This window comes from Drosophila tropicalis, unplaced genomic scaffold (genome assembly GCF_018151085.1).
Source record: "Drosophila tropicalis isolate 14030-0801.00 unplaced genomic scaffold, ASM1815108v1 contig_188, whole genome shotgun sequence".
In the NCBI taxonomy this organism is placed as follows: Eukaryota; Metazoa; Arthropoda; class Insecta; order Diptera; family Drosophilidae; genus Drosophila; species Drosophila tropicalis.
The window spans coordinates 220,374-237,848 of NW_027172634.1; the positions used below are offsets into that span (position 1 = coordinate 220,374).

Sequence of the window (17,475 nt, forward strand, 5' to 3'; positions counted from 1 at the left end):
GTTAATCTAGCTCCGCCAGTGCCTTTGAAATAAATTTAATCCATTTAATCCTCAAGTTAGGTCAGCGTAAGCTTTTTAATTCTGCAAGTAATTTCAGGTTATTTTACAAATTTCTTATAACTAATAATTATACAATCTCATTCCACTTACTCTAGTCTTGGCCTCTTGGCTACGAAAAAACAACTGAACACGCGGTTCTTATGTATGTACTTAGATCAATGCAGCTGCCTATTTTCGCGCTTATGTGTCTACTTATGTATAATAAAGTACCGCAAGAGTAGAATGAGAGAGAGAGAGTTTTAAAGTTTTTAAAGAGCGTCATTCTGTTTGTTCGGACAGAGTTCCGTTTTGTGTTACAGTGGTACGAAGTTTATTCGCAGGCCCGAATTTCGGCAACATTCCCCTCCCAGCAAGCGAGCCACTGGAGCTTGCTTCATTTTTCCCGACATCGAGGACTGCTAACTTTACTGCTGGTCTGGAGAGGACACCTAGTTGTGTCTGTACCTTCGCCTGCCGGACTTGACCATCTTCTGCGGTGGTCACTTCGACCACTCGACCCTTTGTCCAGGTATTACGACGCTGATTTTCGTCCACTATAAGTACAATATCGCCTACACCAATTGGCTTTACTTTTTTATGCCACTTGGACCTTCGTGTTATGTTTGGTAGCATCTCTTTGACCCAGCGTTTCCAAAATAGGTTGGCGAACATCTCACTCTGGCGGAGCGACCATTTATAGTCGATTTGTTCCGGATCGCAAATCGGTTTTTCTCCATTTGATGAGCCAAGCAACAGGTGATTTGGCGTAAGAGCTTCTTGGTCTTCGTCGTCCAGGGACACGTATGTCAGGGGCCTGGAGTTGACCGTCATTTCCACCTCTGCCATTGCGGTAAGAAGACTTTCATCTGAGAATTTTTGATTTGGTGTTATACGGTATAACACGGTTTTAACGGAACGCACTAAGCGCTCCCAGGCTCCTCCCATGTGAGGAGCTGACGGTGGGTTGAAGTACCACGATATTTCCTGCTGCGACAATTCTCGGTGCATTTTTGCATCTTCCAAGTTTGTCTCTAAGAAAGGCATCGGTCCCTCGAAAATTAGTCCCGTTATCGCTATATATTTCCTTTGGTATGCCTCGGCGCGATATATGGCGTCTTAAGCCCATTAGGCATGAGTTTGTGGTTAGACTATGCACGATCTCAATGCTTATTGCTCGCATTGTGAGGCAGGTTATCAGCATGCCCCACCTTTTCAATGACTTTCTTCCATCGATAACTGTTAGTGGCCCAAAATAATCAACTCCTACATACGTAAACGCTGGCTTGAATGCACCCAGTCTAGCCCTCGGTAGGGGCGCCATTAAGGGTGCCATGGGTCGAGCACTACTCAGCTTACATTGTTGGCAATTTCGACGAATCCCTTTAAGGAGAGGTCTTAGTTTTGGAATAAAATATTTTTGCCTTACCTCATTTACTGTTGTCTCATGATTCATGTGATAATATTTTTCATGGTAGTGCCGGACTATCAGCTTTGTAACCCAGTGTTGGGTGGTTAGAGCGATTCGTCCTTCAGGGATGCCAGCGAAGCGACTGGCTCTATCGCGTACACACAATACCCCATGGTCATTTAGAAAGAGTTGTAACCTCCATAGTGGACTGCTCCGGCAAACGTGGTGGCCGTTTTCGATGGCTGTGTACTCTTCGTTGTAACATTCTTGTTGTATGTTCCGGTAAAGAAACATTCTGGCTTCATTAATTTGGGATGCCGGTCGGTTTGTATTCTCATTTGATATACGTATTTTCTTGATCAATTTCCTCTTATAGGCAAGCCAACATGCAATTGCCCTTGTCAATCGATTCCATTTTGAAAAGTACTCGTAATTGATTCTTACTGATTCCCTTCGCATGTGAAGGAAACGAGGACGCAGTTCCTCCGTGGCTGTCCTTTCATTGGTAGTTTCCGTCGGCCAATCAGCCGGCGGTAGTTTTAGGAATTTGGGTCCTTCGAACCATTGTGTATATGTTTCAAGCCTATGTTGTCGTTTGGTGGCGATGTCCGCAACATTTAGTTTGCTTGGTACCCATCTCCAGTTTCTGGCATCTGTGAGCTCACATATCTCGGCTATCCTAAACATTACATATTGTTGATATCGTCGTGGATCTCCAATGAGCCACGCTAGAACCGTTTTCGAGTCGGTCCATAAGTAACATTCCTCAAAGTCGATTTCATGTTGTGCTATTATATTTTTCATCAGTCGCGCTCCAGTTACTGCTGCCTGTAGCTCCAAGCGGGGTATCGAAAGCGGCTGCAACGGAGCTACCTTGGATTTGGCTGAAACGAGACTCAAAAGTATTTGGTTATTTTGTTCGATACGGAAATACGCAACGGCAGAGTAGGCGTCTTCTCCCGCATCCACGAATACGTGAATTTGAACTCGGCAGTCTTTTGCATGCCAATTTTTAAAATAGCATCTCGGAATTCGCACGTTCTCTATCAAGGGTAAGAAGGACAGCCATGATTGCCACATATCCTGCAGATTGGGTGGTATTTCCCAATCAATCTTCGATCGCCAAACTTGTTGAAGCAGTATTTTGAGATACATCATTATACAGGATACAAAACCCATGGGGTCAAAAACTGACATCAAAACTTGTAAAATTTCCCTTTTGGTTGGTGCGACTTTTGTCGCTATTATGTTGCGCTTCAGGCGTACAAACTTTAGTGCATAGGTGAAGGCATCTTGATGTGGGCTCCACCGCATGCCCAATATTTTCTCATAAGAGTGTATCTCTTCACTGTTGAAGAACTGTTTTTCGTCGTAGGTTGTTGTGTCGCAAAGTGCAGCGAGTACCCGTTTGGAGTTCGAACACCACTTGCGCATATGGAAGCCCCCGCGTGCGTGGACTTCTCTAACTTCCTTCGCTAATGTAATGGCTTCTTCTTCTGAATGGCATGAATCGATGTAGTCGTCTACATAGTGACTTGACTGAATAGCTTTAGCTGCCGCAGGAAACTCGTCCGCGTGTTTCTTAGCGTTCAAGTCGCGCACATAGTGCGCTAAACAGGGTGAGCACGTGGCTCCAAATGTCAACACATTTAATTGGAAAGTTTCTACGACTCCGGTTGTCTGATTTTGCCATAGGAATCGTTGTGCTTTAGCGTCTTCTTCTCGTACTGCTATTCGATGGAACATTTCGGCGATGTCACCGCTCACGCCGATTGCTCTCATCCTAAAGTTGTACATAATCTGCAGCAAGGGCACGAGCAAATCGGGCCCCTTTAGAAGAAAGTCATTTAGGGCTAATCCTGATGATTGAGCTGCCGCGTCCCACACCAATCTGACCCTGTCAGGTTTATGTGGATTTCGTACAGTAAAAATGGGTAAGTACCATGCGTTTTCGGGTTTCTCCCTGATTTCTTCCTCTGGCAACTTTCTGGCATAGCCTTTGGCTATCAAGTTTTGTATTTGATTATGTAGCTCATTCGCAAAAGGAGGGTCTGCTGCCATTTTCTTTTGCATGCATAAGAGTCGTCGTTTTGCTACCGGCAGGCTATTTGGAAATACACGGGGCCCATCTTTCCAAAGCAATCCAGTGGTGTACGTCCGCGAGCTGTAACTAACAGTGTCCTCCAGAATCTGTAGAGATCGCTCTTCATCAGGGGACTTGGTAAATATCGGCGGTGATTTTTCCTCCGTTAGCAAATGTTTTTTAACCATCTCATGCAAATCCAGATCGCATTGACAGCGATGCAGGTTGAGTCCTCCCCCAGATCGTCCCGATCCGCCATATATAGTCCATCCTAGTCTCGTTTTTGCAGCTATTGGTTGCTGCCATTTTCCTTCGCGCACCTTTAGCGAAGCTATGAGATTCGGATTATTACTGCCGATTATCATTTGAGGCATTGCGTTAATGAAGCTCGGGATAGGCAGGTTTTTTAAATGCGGATATCTCTGTTTTATCCTATCTGCTATCATCGTCTCGGCTGAAAGACCAATGGACTTAACCGTACAGACTTCATTTACTTTAAACAATTTATTGCCCAGTCCTTGTTTTGAGATTTTCAAGTTTTGCTGCTTGGATTCCGGCTCCTGCCGACTAACATCGCCGGTCCATCTAATGCATAGTGGATTGGCGAAACCTTTCACTTCGAGCGCATCAGCCAATTTTTCTTCTACAAGTGTTAGAGTCCATCCGTCATCCATAAATGCGTAGATATCGACGGATTTCGAATTGGAGTGCAAAGTGACTGGAACGATTCGAACATAGCATTCCGGCTGGTTGGTTAGTGACCCACGATGATTGTGCAGAACGCTTTCCGTCAGGTCCTTATGAAGGAGACGGTGATGTTTTCCTTTGCAGCCATTTATGTCGCAAGCTACGCGACTCCAGCAGGATCCCTTGTGTTTTTGAGGCACTGAGCACATAGGTGATGGTTATTTATCGCGTTCCACCTGGCTTCGACTGACATCCGCAACAACTTTTCGCAAGACACTGGTTTGTGGTGTCCTTTGCATATCGCACAGACTGTGTTTTTAGGGCTATCTGTAGGCGCTGCGGTATGTGTATGCATCACTCCTCTGTTGATTCTCTTCTTGTCGCTTTCTAGTAATATGTTGGGCGTAGATACGCGACTCGCCGCTTCCGCCAATTCAAACAACCAATCCGCTAGGTGCTGTATGTTCGGGTAGGGTATGGATTTTGAATGTAGAGCCCCGTTTGACTGTACTCTCGGGTTGAGTAGGGCGTACTTACGGCGCAAATATTCCCTTTCGAGGCACATTTCGTCCTCTAATTGTTGCAAAAGTATTTGCTGATCTTCCGGCATTGCTTCATCTTCCACGTGTTGATCTTTGTTGCCTGGGTGGTTAACCTTGAAATGGGATTCAGTTTCGAGGTTATGTTCACTTTCATCACACACGTGGCGACATGTCTCGCACATCCAGGAACTCGAGGTGGCACTGTTTTCCGATCCGCAGCAGGTGCAGTGGAATTGAGATGCACACCTGGAGCATGTGAGCATTTCCTGGTTGGCCGGCTCCTGGCACAGACCACAGTTTCCAGTCGTTGCCATGTGTATATGTACGTAATTTTACGCGTGGTAAAATTAAGATTTGTTCTTTCCTTGGGATTTGTATTAGTCCCTCCTCTTTAGGTCTCCGTAGCTCTACTACACCGTAGGAATTAAAGAATTTGCTCAGAATTCTTTACGAAAGAGTGAATTTAATTTCACGTAGAAATTAAAAGAATTTCTCCATAGAAATTAAAAAGAATTGTTGCTCGTTCGACTAGTTAATCTAGCTCCGCCAGTGCCTTTGAAATAAATTTAATCCATTTAATCCTCAAGTTAGGTCAGCGTAAGCTTTTTAATTCTGCAAGTAATTTCAGGTTATTTTACAAATTTCTTATAACTAATAATTATACAATCTCATTCCACTTACTCTAGTCTTGGCCTCTTGGCTACGAAAAAACAACTGAACACGCGGTTCTTATGTATGTACTTAGATCAATGCAGCTGCGTATTTTCGCGCTTATGTGTCTACTTATGTATAATAAAGTACCGCAAGAGTAGAATGAGAGAGAGAGAGTTTTAAAGTTTTTAAAGAGCGTCATTCTGTTTGTTCGGACAGAGTTCCGTTTTGTGTTACAGTGGTACGAAGTTTATTCGCAGGCCCGAATTTCGGCAACAATATTCATTTTCTTAACTTTGCTTCTAAGACTAGTAAAATAACCTTTCAGACAAATTTTTTGTGAATAATTTATTTACCATACACCCAGAGGGTGAAATGGTATATTAAAGTCGCTAAAATGTATGTAACAGGCAGAAGGAAGCTTGTCCGACCCTATAAAGTATATATATTCTTGATCAGGAATAACAGCCGAGTCGATCTAGCCATGTCCGTCTGTCCGTCCGTCCGGCTGTATGAGCACGCAGATCTCGGAGGCTATAAGAGCTAGAGTCACCAAATTTGGTATGTATACTCGTGTAGTATGTAAATGTATAGAGTTAATTGGAATTTTGGCCACGCCACCTTACGCCCCCATTAATTACATAAAACTGTTTTTCTTAAAGTATAACAGCTAGAGAAATCAAATTTGGTTTATATACTCGTTTAGTTAGCGCACAGAAACTAATTGTTTAAACTTTTTGCCACGCCCCCTTCCGCCCACGGAATTTACATAAAACTGATTTGCTTAAAAACTATGACAGCTACCGACATTAAATTTGGTATGTAGATTTGCTTAATAGACGCGCAGATATTGCCTATTTAAAAAATTTTGCCACGCCCACTTCCGCCCCCGCAAATTAAACAAAACTGATTTTCGCGAAAACTAACAAAGCTAAAGTCACCAAATTTAGTATGCACACTCATTTCATATTTTGCCACGCCCACTTCCGCCTCCATAATTAAGAAAAAACCGATTTCCTTCTGTAGTTTTTTGACTATCGCATTTAAATTCGGCAGACTAACTAATCTTATCTATTTCTACCAAACTACCAAATTTTATTAAAATCGGACCAGAAACATGCAACATATGCCTATGAACGTATTTTACTTCATTATCCAAAATTGGCCGTTTAATAGACATACATTTGGTTTTTTGACATTTGAAATATTTGTTTCACTTGCTGTATGGTATACCCAAGTGGGCGAGTCGATTAACGTACTTCATTCTAATTAGATAATTATATGTTCATGGTTTTTCAGGTAGATAATTCATTTAGTTGATTGACCCCTTTTTTCTCTTTTTAGTTTTTTCGTGCATTCTAATCTTTTATTCCATATTAAATCGTTTAAGTTAAATATCATTGGATTTACCGTCTTGGGCTAACTGCCAACAGGAGCCCAAATAAGACCATTACTGTGCAAACGAAGGCATGAAAATGTAGTATACTAACTCTATACCCTTTGATTTGCTATTGGGATTAGCTAGAAAGAAAGCGAGGTGTCGATATTAAATGTGGCCTCCATGGGCGTATCAAAATAAACGTAAAAATGAGGCGTAGCATGGGCGTAGTTTAGATTCTAGCAAAAATTAGACTCTTCACAAGTTTTTATTTTTGTCAGACATTTGTAAAAGTGGTCCGATCCTGACAACTTTCATACTTTATCTCATACTTTACAAAAAGCCCCAAAAAAATTCCAATCTAGGCCCTTGAGTGTCAAGTCTTGCATAAGAATTTTGCACAGAACAATGATCGGAGTAATGAATCCTGACTGTGAACCACTGTAAGAGAGATTAAAGAACTCATAAAACTAATATTCGATGCGTTTACTGGTCCTTAATAGGGATTCCGGAGGAGAAGAATAACCCAATCTTCATTCGTTGAATTCAAAATATAAACTGATTTTATTAACAAAAGTATGGAGTTTATACATATAGGGAATCTTAGGCTCTAGGAGGTAACAATTGTTCTTAAAATATCTTATTCTAATGAGACTCAAACCCAAGATTTCGGGGGTTGAAAATTATTATTCCTTTGGGTTAGTTTAGAATTACAAGTGTTTTTCTACAATGTGTGTGGCTGATTCTAATTTTAGTCATATGCTACATTAGTTGTTTGTGACAAAATTACAGTTGTATTATATTTTCTTTAGTGCATCTGATTTGGTGAAGTCGCTTCAGATAAACACGATGCTTATTCTTAAACAGGCCCCGTTGAACGTTTTCTTTGTAAAATAGACAATAAATGTACCTTGACCTTTATGTACAATTCAACTAAATTACTGCGCTCTTTATCAATGTACAGTTGGCGCAGGCACTCAAGCTCGTGTGTTTGTATATGTAAAGAGTGGAATGGAACAAACGACAAAAAATATAACTGTTCGGTTTTCTATTATTGAACAGGTGCGAGTACAGTAGTAGTTTGATTGAATACTTGCGGTTTCATTCCAATGACTTTACTGCAGTATGTGGAGAGTTTCATATTTATCCCAAATATGTTATTTATTTTGCTACCTTTAGCTGGTCTAAGCATTTACACTTGCATTAGATCTCAAACTCTTAAGGAGCTGATTGAACCTCTGAGTCTCTTTGCACTAATGGAGGAAAACTACAGAGTTCTTTCTTTTGCTACCTTTAGCTGATCTTATCATAAGCATTCAGACTTTAAGGAGCTGATTCATTCTCTGAGTCTCTTACCACTGGTGGGGGAAAACTACAGAGTTCCTTTTTCTCGAATGACCAAAATGAATAGGGATTCCGGAGAGAAGGAAAATAACCCAATCTTCATTCGTTGAATTCAAAATATGAACTGATTTTATTAACAAAAGTATGGAGTTTATATAGGGAATCTTCGGCTCTAGTAGGTAACAAATGTTCTTAAAATATCTTACTCTAATGAGACCCAAACCTAAGATTTCGGGGGTTGAAAATTATTATTATTTTGGGCACGGCTTCGGCCACTTGACATCCTGCCGTTGTGATCTTTTGGGTTAGTTTAGAATTACAAGTGTTTTTTCCACAACGTGTGTGGCTGATTGTAATTTTAGTCATATGCTACATTAGTTGTTTGTGACAAAATTACAGTTGTATTATAATTTCTTTAGTGCATCTGATTTGGTGAAGTCGCTTTAGATGAACACGATGTTTATTCTTAAAAAGGCCCCGTTGAACGTTTTCTTTGTAAAATAGACAATAAATGTACCTTGACCTTTATGTACAATTCAACTAAATTACTGCGCTCTTTATGAATGTACAGTTGGCGCAGGCACTCAAGCTCGTGTGTTTGTATATGTAAAGAGTGGAATGGAACAAACGACAAAAAATATAACTGTTCGGTTTTCTATTGATTGATTGAATACTTGCGGTTTCATTCCAATGACCTTACTGCAGTATGTGGAGAGTTTCATATTTATCTTAAATATGTTTGTATATAGTTTGTAAGCAAGCTCTGGCTGGGGTACAGTTCTCAGTCACAGAGTCCCGTCTACAGAACATTTATTTGATGTGGAGACCTTGATGAGTATTAGGATATGAGACTGAGACCACATGAAGTGGAGGAAAGGGAAAGGGGTAGGAGGAGAGACCAACAGGAGTAGCAACGACTGATCCTGTCTGCCAAGCGAAGCCCGCTTGGCCAAGACCCGTTGCCTCTTGGACTGGTAAAGGGAAGCGTGAAAGGAAATGTTAGTAGGGTTATTAGAGAGGGATGGTGAAGAGTAACTGCAACGACTGATCTCGTCTGCCGAGCGAAGCCCGCTTGGCCGAGATCCGTTGCCTCTTTACCTTGAGTGACTGAGCCTGGAGATCAGCGACTGACTTTGTCTGCAGGAGAATAACTCATCCTGCCGAAGTCCGCTGGTCCTTCGGCTCCACTCAAATGGCTAAGTGGCCGAGGAGAAGGGAAGGGAAAGGGTATACATAGATTCATTGCCGAATAAAGAAATAATGCCGGGTGGGTTAAATGATCATATTATAACGTTTATTAATAATTAATTAATCCTAAACATATTTTTGAAATCTGGGTCCCTAACGCACTCAAGCAAAAATAAAGGGGAACTTTGGTCATGGGCTCACCTGCTAATCCTGAAGGATCTCTTTAGGGTACTCTGTCTATTGTCTTCTGCTACACTTGGCTACACTTGTTGATTTTTTACTGAGACTTCTCTTGTTTGTTCCTTGGACAACTAATCACTCTCGTGGTTACTGGCGAAGTGATTTTCTCCTAATTCTAGCTCTCTGTTCAAACCCACCCTTGCTCTGCCTACTTATGTCCTAACGGTGAAAACATTCGATGCGTCTTGTGCTTTGGCACGCTCGCACGATCGCCGTCTCTCTCTTACACTTTCGATTTTCTCATGGTCTCTTTAGCGTCGACATGCAGGGCAGCGTCCGCTCTTAGGAGGCTGTTCTCTCCGCGACGCGTCAACCGCATCAAGACGGTAGTTAGAAAGAGAGGGAGCCGTCGATCGTAAGTATTGACTATCAGAAAAAAGAACTACAGTTAGTTTTGATGTTGGAATATTTAATGTGTGTACTGCTAAAATTTTCTCTTCACTCGGTTTTATCATCCCTTCACTAATCACAAATCCCAGAAAATTGACTTCATTTTATAGAATCTGACACTTTTTCAAGCTGTAATCCGTTCTTCTCCACTACTCCCGAAACTAATTTAATTCTTGATATTTCCTCTGCCTTTCTGAATCAACTCCTGCATTGCTGCCGTCATGAATCTCGTGAAAACCGCTGGAGAGTTTGAGATACCAAACGGTACATATAAGAATTCGTACTGGCCTTTCTGCGTAACAAATGCAGTGAACTTTTGCGATCTTGCTTCTACTGGTACATAAAAATATCCATTTTTCAAGCCCAGTGAGTTAAAATCTTTTCCTCCTTGCAATTAATCAATTACACTGTGCATCAATATCGAAAAATTATCTCGAAATTTCTTTCCATTAAATTTTCTATCATCGCAGCACAACCTTTTAGCTCCGTTTGACTTTGCTACCAATACTATGGGTGACGCAAACACCGATGTACCATCTCGAATAACTCCCTCCTCAAGCCATTTCTGTATCTGATTATCAAAATCTCCTGATCACAGTAGGCCAGGGTGTGGTATACGGGAATATCATCTATCAAAATAATTCTCATTTCGTTCTTCGCATCAAGACTACGTTTTGGCTTATATCCCTGGACTATCATTTGGACCTCTTTAGCCTGTTCTTGACTTAAATGAGACAACTCTAAAGCGACTTTGTCCTTTTCTTCAAAAACTGTGCAGACATCTTCAAATTGCTTTATCCAATTCTCAACAGATTAAGTTTTTTCTTCTACTAATTTTTGCTATGTACTAATCAGAAACTAATTGCCATTTTTGGTTAAATTTATGTCAACACTGCCAAGAATCGTTCTTCCTAAAATAGCACAATACCCCATGTCCTCATCGGGATCTTCATGAAATTCAACTAATACCTTAATTTTGTCGATGATCACCATTGTAGAGAAACTACCAAACGTCAAAATCTTTGCATCCCCTATTCCTAGCTTCCAAAAAACACTTCGACGAATCAAGCACATATCTACTCCTGTATCTACAAGCCCTTTAAATTCAATGTTCCCATAGCTAACCTTCTTTAGCTATAACCCTGACGGAGTAAACGTAATCGAACTAACTTCAACTTTCTCTTTTTGAACAACATTTGCTTGCCTCTCTCGCTTAATCTGTGCTTCGATATTACACTGACCTGCACGATGACCTGGCTGACCGCAATTGAAACACTTTTGATCGAACTTAGGACAATCTTTTCTTAAATGAGTCGCATCCCCGCAACCAAAACATTTTCTCCACCGAGCCTGCACTGCCTGTGCTTCACCTGACCTTGCCATACTTTCAAATCTGCTTGTCGCCTTGTACGAATCACGTCCTTTCTTATAAACTTTGATTTGAAACTTTAACTCTGAAATATTTCGAGCTTGGAATAACATCATCTTGTTGGATTTTGTATCCGGAATACCTTTAACGAAGTACTCTATCAGACTTTCCTCATGTACGCTTACCGGCTTCGCAATTTCCATCAATGCGTATAAATATTTATTTAGAGTTTCACCTTTCTTCTGTTGGCGCTGATTTAACTTGTTATGGACTGCAGCTGAAGATATTTTTAGCTGCTTTCAAAGAACTCCAGTTTTTAATATTTCTCTGACTCCTTAAGAACGATTTTGCCGCCCCAAACAATAACTGCTTTCCATAGACAAACAACTGTAATTCATTCCACTGTACCGTGGCTGCACATTCTTCTAGTTCTTCAATACATTGAGCAATGTTAGGAATATCTGAACCTGAAAACTGTGAAACACTGTCTTCGACATCTTTCAAAGTAAACCAAGATCTCTCGGGTCTAGCTAAGTTTTCTCCTGCAATCTCTACTCCCCCGTTCGCTGTTACCACTGACTGATCATCTGACTCCTCATTGTCCTGCTGCAAACCATACTGGGTAAGTAACCTATTCTGCAAATCCCGTTTCCTGCCAGTTGTAGGCAGCGCTAGTTCGGATAATTTCGATCGCAAAGTAACCACGCTTAGAGCCAGAATCTCTGCAAGCTCCATCTCAATTACAAGGACTTAAAATTACGTACAAATCTTCTTATACTATGTTAGTACTGTTTTCTAGCTTTAAAATTTGTTATCAGTTTCCGCTAGATCTAATAAAAATACGCTTTTTTTGTCTCCCGTTCGTCCCACGTAGCTCTGCTTTGTAGTCCTTTTCGATGTTTAATAGCCTTATAGCCAAATTCCTTCGGATATCCTCCTCCTGCACTATCCAATATCAAAACTTATCGCCAACCTTAAAGTTGTTGCCACTGCCAATCGTTGATCACACCGCCACCACTAACGCAGTTCACTCCTAGAACTCAACGCTAGTCTCTGTTGTTCTCCGCCAGCACTAAAGCAATTCACTAATAGAACTCAACGCTAGTCTCTGTTGTTCTCCGCCACCACTAACGCAGTTCACTCCTAGAACTCAACGCTGGTTTCTGGAGAATTCCAAATTCCGTTTTGTCCAACCCTGGCTTCTGTTGCTTACGCCGTTACCACCAGATGTCCACCGCCACCACTAACGCAGTTCACTCCTAGAACTCAACGCTAGTCTCTGTAGAATTCAAGCTTCGTTGCCTCCAGCCCTGGCTAACCGCTGTACACTTCTTTAGCAGTTAACGCAGCCTCGATTTTTTTGCCACCAACACTGGTAAATTACTGTACACTTCTCCAGAAATTTACACAGCCTCCGTTGTAGCTTACGTACACTTCTCCAACGCTCTCTATTGTGCACTTCGATCCGTTCCTGCCTTGCCTTTTGATTGCTGGTGTATGGTGTATATGGGTATACTGCCTTGTCACTTGCTGTTTCGCTCATCGGTCGAATTTTCAAGTTTTTTGTCGCTCGCCGATACCGCACTTTTACTGCAGCTATCTCGCTTCCACTCACTAAAACGACGGTTTTCTCGAGGCAGCGTCACTTGCTGTCTCCTTCCTTCTCAGAATTTCACAAGTTTTAACGAAAAATTTTTATACTCTTGCAAAAAGGGTATATTAATTGTTGGCTAACGGCTGCGCCCTTGCGAAGCCCCAAACTGCTGGCTTTATATGATGCGGTTTTCGAATGATTTCCACCGAGGCGGCTTCGAGGCACTTGCGATTTGGAAGGAATGAGATGACCAGGATGACTTCAATCGAGATGCTTTATTTTCTTTACCTAAAATATAGTACAATTGTCGACGGGCACAGAAGGTGCAACCGCATCCCACGCTGTCTTTTACAAAATTCAAAGTTCTGGAAATTCCCATAGAAGAAATAAGAAAGAAAAGATTTGAAGTAACGGATCTCCAAGTTTGTCTCTTCAAAGTAACGTGTTCTGTTCTTGGTCTCTCTCTCTCTCTCTCTCTCTCTCTCTCCCTTCGGTCGTTTTCTCTTTTCAGCAAAGGGAGTCTTGCTTCAGTTGCAGCCCAAACATTCTCCCCCTTTGATGATGAAGATCTTCATTATCAAATTCACGTCCGGAAGACTCCTGCGAAAGGAAAACTGAAACGAGAAAGTAACAATTTAACGCTTAAGTGTAGGGCTGTTGTCATTCTCCATCCAATTCTCCTGAATAGGCAATGGACAGAGTTTTACTACCGGTCGTTTCATGAGTCCCTTGACTGTCTTCAAAGTCACCACTCTCCATCGGGTCCTGCATGTATCTCCATAACCCGACCTAGAGGCCATTGATGAGAAGGGAATCGCTCGTCCCTGATGAGCACTATGCATCCAATTGTTATATTTTCCTTAGTCTGTAGCCAATTTGGTCTCCTTTGTAATCGAGATAAATATTCCGAATTCCATCTTCTCCAAAACTGTTGTGCATAATATTGACAATTCTTCCATCGATCAATCAGAGCAACTTTAGCCAATTCCGGAGCAGGAGGTGCTAAAGGCGCTTCACCGATCAGAAAGTGACCGGGTGTGATTACCATTAAATCGTCAGGTTCATTTGATAGGGGACATAACGGTCTTGAATTTAAACAAGACTCAATCTGTGCCAACACAGTTGCCATTTCCTCAAATGTTAAAACTTGTTCTCCGAGAGTTCTCTTCAGATGATACTTCATGGACTTCACTCCAGCCTCCCAAAATCCACCAAAGTGTGAGGCTGATTCCCTATCTCAATAATGTTGGCGCAATATGTTTCGTGATGTACGAACAATATGCCAGTTTGTCCACTTGCAATTTTTTGTTGGCTCCAACAAAATTAGTACCGCAGTCACTATAAACGTCTGTGCACAGGCCACGTCTGCCAATGAAATGGTTAAATGCTCCTATAAACGCATCTGAAGTCAGATCTTCAACTGGTTCCAAATGAATGGCCTTCGTCACTAGACATACGAACACAGCAATATATCCCTTCTGCGATATTTACGGGTCCAGCGTAATCCACTCCAACGGATGAGAATGCTCTAGAAGGGCGTACCCGTACTGCTGGTAACATTCCCATTTTCTGACCTGCAAATTGAGGCTTCATCTTGAAACATGTGATACATTTATGAATTCCAAACCGAACTGCATTGCGTCCATTAACAACAATTAACAATTCCACAATTGAGAGTCCTAATCCACTTCGTTCTGCCACAGATGTACGACAATTATATACGAAACGTTTTATATATGATATAATCCAGACGAGTCGTGTATGCGATGAATACTTGCTGATAAATGCTACACTTGGCATTTCTTCCACTGATATTTTATGGCAGGTTACCCTTTTTGACTTCAGTGTCAACAACCGACAGCGAATCCTGATCAATAGCATTACAAGGCCATTCGATGTCCGTTCCTTGTAACCATGATGGCCCATGCCACCATAATTCACACGATGCCATCTTGGTTGCACTCATGCCACGGCTTAGATAATCTGCAGGGTTATCTTTCGAGGCGACGTGTCTCCATTGCCTTTCGTCTGAGATTTCCAGGATTTTGTTTATTCGATTGGACACAAATACTTTCCAGTTGGCTGCTCCACCCCGTATCCAACTGATGGTTATCATAGAATCTGACCAAGAAATATTGTTCGATTAATTAATGTTAATTTTTAGATTCTCCTTTAGATACTTATACATTTTGGCTGCTTCAAGCGCAGCACATAACTCTGCCCTAGCTATGGTTGGTTATTGTTTAGTTGGCGATACTCTCTCCTTTGACAATAGCAACTCTGTGTGATACTTATCCTCTACAATTGGGAAGCGCAAGTAAGCTTCAGCTCCATATGCTCGTGACGAACCATCGCAAAACAGGTGCAATTCAGCCACACCACCCGGTAGCCCCATGTAACATGCCGTGGTATTTGTATAGTTACAAAAGTAGAGTTACCAAACATAAACTCTTTCACGAATTTCTCCCATTCTCTCTAAATAATGTCCGGTATTGTGCTATCCCAGCCCATTTTTTCCTTCCATAGTTGCTGCATGAGAATTTTGGCAGTAATAATTATCGGACTAAGCCATCCCATGGAATCAAACAGTCTTGCAATTGCTGATAGTATTGTCCTCTTTGTAGGTGAGCTCATTGGTGGAACGACATGCAAAGCAAAACGAAACTCATCTTCTTTGGGACTCCAGTATAGAACTAAAGTGCGAATAGTATCATTACCCTCCATGTGTAACAATCTGCTTTATTCTCGATGCTCAACTGGTATGTTCTCTAACAGCTTTGGGCAATTACTCGCCCACTTCCGTAGTTCGAATGTACCACTACGAAGCATTCCAATCACTTGGTTCTTGACATCCTCCGTTTCTGCAATACTGTCGCCACCAGACAGTATGTCATCTACATACATTTGATGATTTATAACATCCACCGCCAGTGGATACTTCTCGCATTCATCCATAGCTAATTGTTTCATAACTCTCATGGCTAAGTAAGGTGCGGAGCTCGTTCCAAGCATTACCGTTGTGCAGGCATATTCTGCCACATAATCACTAGTGTCCGGATTCCATAGAATACGTTGGTAGTGCGCGTCGTCGGGTGGAATATTAATACATCTGTACTTTTTTCCAACATCCGCCATAAATACTCATTTTAGCCCTCGCCAATTGAGAATGATTCCTTGAAGATGTACGTGCAATTTTGGACCTATTGCTAGAATCTCATTAAGTGATTTTCCGTTACTCGTCTTGCTCGATCCATCGAAGACAACTCGTACCTTCGTAGTTAATGACGATTCCTTAATGACTGGGTGATGCGGTAGGTAACAATGATCGACTTCCTCCAATGCAGGATTGCCCGTCTTACTAGCCCGTGACGTTACACGATCCATTTGACCCAGCTCCAGATACTCATTTATCGTGCCAACATAAGCGTTCTTCAAACTCGCATCAGTACGCAACCGTCTGTCCAGAGAATGTAATCGTTTTAACGCGCCCTTATATGATTCTCCAATTACCATTGATTCGTCCAAGTAAGTAAGAAAAGGAAGACGAACAACATATTTTCCAGACGGCATTCGGCTATGTGTCTTAACGAAGAAATCTTCGCACCAGTTATTCTCTACTGAAACCCCATGTGGCTCCTCGTCGAATTGTTCTACCTCCCAAAACTTACATAACAATTGTTCAAGTATCTCAACAGCTTCCTTCCTTCGTACCGTTATGGTGTAGGACGATCTTCTTGATTCGTTCTTGATTCGTTTTTCCTGATACAATGTATCCCAAATGTGTATTTTGCGCTAGAGGCACACCACGTATTCCTCGATGCACTTCTCCTAACATCAGCTCATCGTAGATGTCATTTCCCAGCAAAATATCAACTCCTTGTGGACTGAAGAAGTTAGGGTCGGCCAACGGTAAGCCCTTCAGATGAGTCCTCTCTTCATATGGCAGTCACTAGAGGTATTACTGACGCGAGCAGCTTGTATTTCGTATGTGGATCTGGTTCTTTTATTGTAATAACACGAAACCCAACGCGCGACTGTACTTGCATTTATATATATATAAAATGAATGAATATGCATACATAAAAAAAAATTCACTCTGGTGTGGACTCATATACATATATGTGGGGTTGGATTGGCATCGCCGAATGGCCAAACCACCTCAAACAGCTGTTAGACGACGGTGTGGCAAGCGATCTATATGAGACGAGGTGGCAAGCGAATCACAAAACGGACGATGTGGCAATGCTGCTACGAGGTAAAGAAGTAAAGAAGTTTATCAAAAGAAGTAAAGAAGTGTTAAAGACGAAAGACGTGTAAAAACGTAAAGACGAAACAATTACCATTCAATTCATTATTATAGTTACTAAAACCTAATTATAATCTAAAATAAAACCTATTATCATATAACTAAATATAAATCAAACGGGACTACTTATTTCTTCGGAATCGGAACCTAGTCCCACATAAATATATATGTGGGATGTGGATTTGCGATGTGCATCAATCCCACTGTACACGAAGACGAGAGACTAGACGACGATCAAAGAGAGAACGTGAGCGTG

The 17,475-nt window shown here is 41.6% G+C and overlaps 2 protein-coding genes across 2 annotated transcripts; both read right to left on the reverse strand.

Moving 5' to 3' along the window:
* Positions 1-318: 318 nt before the first annotated feature.
* LOC137572085 (uncharacterized) lies at positions 319-1,047 on the reverse strand. Its single transcript, XM_068283867.1, has one exon. The coding sequence runs from the start codon at positions 1,045-1,047 to the stop codon at positions 319-321; it is 729 nt and encodes a 242-aa protein (XP_068139968.1).
* A 579-nt stretch (positions 1,048-1,626) lies between these two features.
* On the reverse strand, positions 1,627-5,073 carry LOC137572087 (uncharacterized). Its single transcript, XM_068283868.1, has 3 exons — positions 4,755-5,073; positions 1,892-4,416; positions 1,627-1,698 (listed from the first exon to the last, which is right to left on the reverse strand). Exons 1-3 carry the CDS (start codon positions 5,071-5,073, stop codon positions 1,627-1,629), a joined length of 2,916 nt encoding a protein of 971 aa, XP_068139969.1.
* Positions 5,074-17,475: the final 12,402 nt, after the last annotated feature.

Excerpts from the sequence above, each read along its gene's own strand:
- LOC137572085 (XM_068283867.1), bottom strand. The coding sequence starts at position 1,047 with ATGCACCGAGAATTGTCGCAGCAGGAAATATCGTGGTACTTCAACCCA.
- LOC137572087 (XM_068283868.1), bottom strand. The coding sequence starts at position 5,073 with ATGGCAACGACTGGAAACTGTGGTCTGTGCCAGGAGCCGGCCAACCAG. Across the intron at positions 4,417-4,754 it reads CGAAAGGGAATATTTGCGCC|TGCCTCAAAAACACAAGGGA; the intron begins GTAAGTACGCCC and ends CTATGTGCTCAG. Across the intron at positions 1,699-1,891 it reads TTCACATGCGAAGGGAATCA|AGTACACAGCCATCGAAAAC; the intron begins GTAAGAATCAAT and ends GTTACAACGAAG.